Consider the following 6,227-nt stretch of genomic DNA (forward strand, 5'->3'; position numbering starts at 1 on the left):
AAAAGCAAAAAAAAAACACGTTGTAATTATTTACAAAATGTTTTACGTTTTTTAATTGTAGATTTTCCATGGCGTCGTTGTGGCACATAATGTGAAATGCTCAGGCCGCGGTCCGGCTTCTGATGCCACTTTAGCGCCCTTGTATAATCACCTCAAAGGCACAGTAGGCACTCCCCGTGGGAACAAGCAGACGTTAATCCAGCCGATAGTATTGTAGGTGTGACCCAAGATAAAAACGTTAAGCCAAGAGATGACACTGACATATAGTCTGGCGCAATTACGCTTCTGAAGGATAACACGCAAATCTCGTAAGGATCGGCTGAAGGAATCCAACAGAGCAAAGCTACTGCCTTCTCTTAAAAAAACAACGAATCAACAGACAGCTTTGTTTTGCGGTAAATAAGCTTTAAATTAAAATGGAATCAACATATTAAGCCAACGCGCGCATAGGGTCTGTATATAAGATAAGTTGAACAAACTTGGATAAAATGAATGTTTCGACCAAAAGACGAAGCAACGATATGTGCGCCCTATTCGACCAAAGTCGCTTCTTTCCGGTCAGTTAAATCACTGGCTGCAATAACTTACAACGCTGATTGTTATTCCCTCTTGTAGATACTAGTATGACGACACAACTGCGATGCCTTCATATACGTGTGCGCTTACAAAAACCCCCAAGTTTGCAAGGTAACATTCAATTAAGCGTCATAGCCGGTTAACTTTGCGTCATTGACCAGCATCACTAACAATACGTTCGAGCAGTATCAGCGTTTTCACATATAACGATAAAACTGCAACCGAAAGCTGAAGGCTTCTAACTTTTGCCCACAAGGAAATACTAATCAGGTCATTGTCATGATCATTTGAAGTTCCATTGCTTGTTGCTCAACAGATGCGATTTCATACAGAGAACTAGCGAAGATATCTCTAGAAGGAAGATAGAGTGAACAAAACAAGCTTCTCTTAGATTTTCCAATATGAAAACCTTGATATATATACATATGTATGTATTTGATACCAGACAGTTGGAAAGCAACGAAACGTGTATCAGCCGCCAAACTTGACACGAGTATCGAGGGTAAGATCGATTAGAAATCCGTCATCGTAGCTCTCAGTATTAAGGAATAATATTAGATGCTATGTAAGATAGTTTCAATTTACTATGTACGATGTGTTGCCTCGAACAACTGGTTAAATTAAGCTAGTTAACAAAAAAAAAAGTTGTTCCGTCGCATCGGTTTGTCATATGATCGAAACGAAACTTCCTAACAGATGCCGATCACGTTCCTCAAAGGATCTCGTTACACATTGGTTATAGACAATGTTTTAATAGATTTTGCTATTCAGCTGGTTCCCGTCTTAGATTTCGCTTAAATCTGTTTGATGAAAAGCTAATTATTTTACATAAATAAATCCATGATAAACTATAGAGTTCGTGGACCTCTTGAAAACTCGATCTTATTTTTACACTTCGTGCGCTTACCATCACGTGTTAGATACAAAGTGTACCAAGCAGATTGGCGTCCGTGATGGTTCGTTGACAAAACATTCAAATTCAATGTTTGTAGCGTGATGATTTATCGGATCTTTCATCTTGCATTCTTTTTTCGCTGAAGGCAGGAAACGAGTCTTTTTTTTTACACGGTTCTTCTCTACTTTTGTCAACTAGAAAAACAGGCAACGTCTCTGTGACGTGCATGACCAAAATATTATCGACCTATAACACGGCCGCCTCGAGTCTTTCAATCTCCACCTTCGATCGGAAGGTAGAGACAACGATAATTCAAAGAACGGATAGAAGTGAACCTCTTTCGAAATGAAAATGTACCCTAAATATATATACTGAAGAACTGCTAACAAGCTGTTTTTATCGTCGACGAATATCGTCATGGGTTTACTTCTGGCCCGTATTTTGCTATAGTCGCGCTCAGCTTAACCAAAAGGGGAAAATTGTCGTTGTGGAAAAGCGATTTGGAATAATAGTTGAAGGAAGACGGTCGCCGAGAAGCCAACCGAAAGATGAGCTAATTAAAAACAATAACAACTAGTAATTTCAAGACATTTATCCTTTAAGTAATACTAGCCTCTACTGTGAAAGGTGCGCTTTGAGACAAATTTCTCATCGCAGTACCAGCTGACGTATCAACAACGTCTACCCCGCCAGCCTGAAAACTACGTCTTCTAATGCGCTCTTCAAAATGCCCATACATAGAAAATGATAAATACGAACAGTCTTTGACATCGTAATACTACCAGTGAGCCTATTCGATTTAGTCATCCTTCGAGTCGCTATGACGACCCAACCTAAACAAAGTGACAATTAACCCTCTCATTTTAGGCGGTACAATGTAGCTCACTTGCACCCTACTGGCCATATAGTCACAGCAAGTATAGAATTCAAATCAGTGTAAAATTTGGAGAACGTCTTTGTTGATTATAGCAGTCGAAAAACTATAACCAGCTTGAATACGCATTCATCTGAAACTTTTCAACGTCGCCCCTTTGTTTGAGTTTGAGATGCAGCAAAAAAACTTGCAAGCCCCTAGGGCATAATTCACAACTCAGCACAGTTCGTTTACGACTACCTTTTGCCGGATGAATGAAGTATAAGACGCTTTTGACGGAAAAAAATGTTCGTTTTTTGTTGTGTTTACAATTAACCGAACGATGATAGGACGCTTGGTACTGCTGATAACTTTTGGTTAGAATAACAGAACGATTCAAGGAGCATTTTTTTGCAAGTGTTACGTACTCACCCATCGGCATTCCGAGGGGGTTGGCAGCGGGGGGATAGCTGGAAAAACCGGTGGTAGCCGGATCGGGGTAACCCTGTCCGGGCCATCCAAGCATTCCGTTAGCCTCGCTGAGTTGGCGCAGATTCGAGCTGGCTGTTGGATAAGTCTGCCCGTTGTAGGTTACATAGGAGGGGTCCATTTCACCTACTTCGGGCGTCCACTGCACACTCGACTTGAGATACTGCAGCATGCCCGCACTGGGCACCGGCCCGCCGTGATGCTGCAGATCGCCGGCGTTTAGAACGCCCTTTGACGGCTCGGAATCGGCCACCGACTGGCCGCTTGCGTAGGGTTGACTTCGAGGGTTCACTCGATGATTTCTGCTGGAAGAATCGACTGGGCCTAGACTATTAGTCCTTTGGTCAACACAAGCGGCCGATTTGCCTCCAACTATTGGCCTTCGAGCATCTAGGACATCACCATCATCATCATCACCATTACCACCATTACCACCATCATCACCATCACCATCAACACGAACACCGACACTTAGAGAATTCTCGTCCACGTTATGCTGGCCGAACACCACCTGCTTGTTCACAGTGACACCTGCCGCTCGGCACTGCACTGCACGTTCACAGTTAGCTCCAGTTATACACAATGGCGAGGACTCGTATGAAGGAGTCCGACCTACGCACCGATCTCTCGTTGTCGTTGTAGAAGAGTAAGACGACAGATTGCGCAATGGTGTTGCTACGGTGTACAGCTGTTTCTCTTGGGATCGCTGCTGCTGTTCCGCGCAGAAATACTGAGTGTAGGATGAGGACGGACAGGTAGACGGCGCGTACGGCATACAGGTCCGAGCAATGGACTGGGCTTGCCGAAGCAGTTCGGTAGCAACAGATTCAGACTCAGAGACACATTCAGCGACTGCTAACAACGGGGGCGAGCAGTCGTGACCTGAAGGCACCGGCGACAATAAAGCTTTACAAAGTCCATCTGGCTGTTGTTGATCGTCTCTCAATATTCCATTTGTGTTGACGTTTTTTACTAACACGTTTCCATTGTTACTATAGGAGACACTTTGTTGCCGTTGTTCTAGTTGTCTGAAGTGATTCTCCTTTGCACATTCAGCAACAGATTGAATATGTACACTATTCGACTTGCAATGGTCAGCGATACTTTCTGTGCCCGCTGCTGTTCCTGTTACACTTGTATTCTTATTGCAATTCACTGAATGAGGAAATTCGATTGGGGTATACGTTGTTGTCGTTGGTATCACTGAGTGTGAATGGTGGTCTGCTCGATAGCCTTGATTGTTGTGAACAGCAACAAGGAAATCGCCGTCGAGATTGAAATTCGGCAGGTTTTCCTGTTCATCAGCTTCGTCGAGTACAGCTGCACAGTTATCGGTGGACAACACACCCCGATCACATTCAGCACCGCTACAGGGGCTAGTATCGACAGCGCTGTCGCCCTTGTAGCTTGTCCCTGCTGTGTTCCTGATAAGCAACAACGATGATCTGTTATCATCTCTTGAGATAAAAGCAGCGGCCGCGATATCAGTGACCGAAGTTAACTGGCACTGGCTCTCGTCGTGGTAAAGTAAACCAGCGGTCCTGACAGCGGCAGAAGGCGAAGACCACTGGGGCAAAGCTAACAGCGGTCCAACTAACTCCTGCTGCTGTTGCTGATAACAACTGTTCTTCGGAGGCTCCTGTAGAGGGCTACTGCTGCTGCTACTGCTGCTGCTGCTGCTGCTGCTGCTGCTGCTGCTGATAGGCAGGATACTGGACTTGATGGCGTCGTTTTTCCGGCGGCTACCAGCGCCGGCGTCGCTTATCGCTACAGCACTTCCAATGCCAGTCACCGTCGTGGGCAAAACCGTACGCGAGCCCCTGGCAGAAGCAGCCACTCTCGCAGCGCTTGTATCAATAGCGGTGCTGCTGCTATTAATACTACTCGTTGTACTGTTACAAGCAGCAACACTGTTGTCGCTGGCGACGATCGCCGTTGGCGACGTTGGCGTCTTATCGCCGACGTCCGCAGAGCTGATATGAAACGCGGCACTGGCTAGTAGCTTGCTCGCATTAGCTCGTCCGCTTGTGTCGCTAGTGTCGCTAGTGGTAGCCGCCGCCACCGTCGCCGCCGCCGCCGCCGCCGCTGACGCAGCTGTAACCTCCGCCGCTGACGCAGCTGTAACCGCCGCCGCTAAGGCTTCTACGCCTGAGGCTGTTGCTGCCGTTGCCGCTACGAACGGCGACAACGAAAAGAAAGGCGCTAGCGACGACGTCTGCTCAGATCTGCTTTTGCTAGCTGCAATTGTAATGGTAGAGGCTGTGGTTTCAGTGACTACGATGGCAAGCTGTTGTCGCTGCTCCCGTAGCTGAAATCTGGTGGAACTGCTGTTGCTGTGATCGCCAATGCAGCCGCGGCCGCCGACAGCGGTGTCCCTGTGGAGGGTCCCCTTGGTTTTTTCGTCGGCGATATTGATGTGGTCGCCAGCGAGGCTTGCGTCAGCGGCAATGTGATGATCGACCTCGTCGCGGCGGCGCTCAGTAGCGAAACTGTTTTCGGAGTGGCCGATCCTATTGCTGCCGCTACCACTACTGTTGATCGTGGCGCTGTGTGTCGCAGCGCTGACGCTACAGGACGCAGGATCCTTCGCCACGAACGCTGGTTGCTGTTGACTGTCGCTGCAGTGGCGCCACCGCAATGCGGGCACCGAGCACTCGCTAACAAACGTTGCCGTTGCTGGCGTCGGCAACAGCGACGGCTGCTGCTGCTGGAACAGGCGGCACCGAGAAGGCCATGCCTCTTCCCTCTCGCCGCCGGCAACGTTGCCCGACGAAGCAACGCGTGACGTCGTCGTGGAGACACTGACGAAGCCGGCGCAGCCAACAAAGCCGACAGAAGGCGGGGCTTGTGAGGAAGGCGGAGCTAACGGAAAAGGGCGGACTCTGTAATGGGAAAGGGACAATTTAAGTGACATATGCGCGCATATCAGGGATGAGAACAACGTTCATACAGACGGAAGCCAACGAAATATATATGGAGAGTGAGTGATGCAGAAAGAAAGAGCGGAACAATGTAGTGAGAGAAGGATTAAGGACAATATTGTATGTATGATACAACACGAGCCGAGTCTAGGCGTCCACGATAGATGCATACCGCAGTGGACTACAGACAAGCAGACGACGTCATGGGGTCTAAAAGAAGGGAGGATGAAAAGGGAGTACGCTCGGAGAAAAGCTCGCATAACTTTACGTAAAAGAGATGAACGGACGTAATGTAACCAACCGAAACGTGCTATGTCGTCGCCCTATTGGATGATACCTTGACCTCTCTGAGCACAGGTCGTTTATGTACAAGCGCATTTTTCCAACGTGGTCTCATATCCTTTAAGCTAGACTGCATGCAGAAGAAAAAAGTGGCGTTGCGTTAGAGATAAGTAAGCATTTTGGCGTGTTAAATACGGGACAATTTTTTAGT

General features: G+C 47.4%; 1 protein-coding gene across 6 annotated transcripts in view; it reads right to left on the bottom strand.

Annotated features, from left to right (window-relative positions):
- The window catches only part of LOC111248357 (uncharacterized), a 97,952-nt gene that overhangs the window by 45,530 nt on the left and 46,195 nt on the right, over positions 1-6,227 (bottom strand). For 5 of the 6 annotated variants that reach the window (XM_022800555.2, XM_022800554.2, XM_086985637.1 and 2 more), the window contains one exon: positions 2,757-5,695. In XM_022800555.2, coding sequence (XP_022656290.2) covers positions 2,757-5,695 — 2,939 coding nt within the window. Of the gene's footprint in view, positions 1-2,756; positions 5,696-6,035; positions 6,141-6,227 lie in introns of those variants that run through there. The other variant, XM_086985636.1, reaches the window with a different exon arrangement.

The sequence above is a fragment of the Varroa destructor genome, unplaced genomic scaffold, assembly GCF_002443255.2.
Source record: "Varroa destructor unplaced genomic scaffold, Vdes_3.0 BEIS01000003.1, whole genome shotgun sequence".
NCBI classification, from domain to species: domain Eukaryota; kingdom Metazoa; phylum Arthropoda; class Arachnida; order Mesostigmata; family Varroidae; genus Varroa; species Varroa destructor.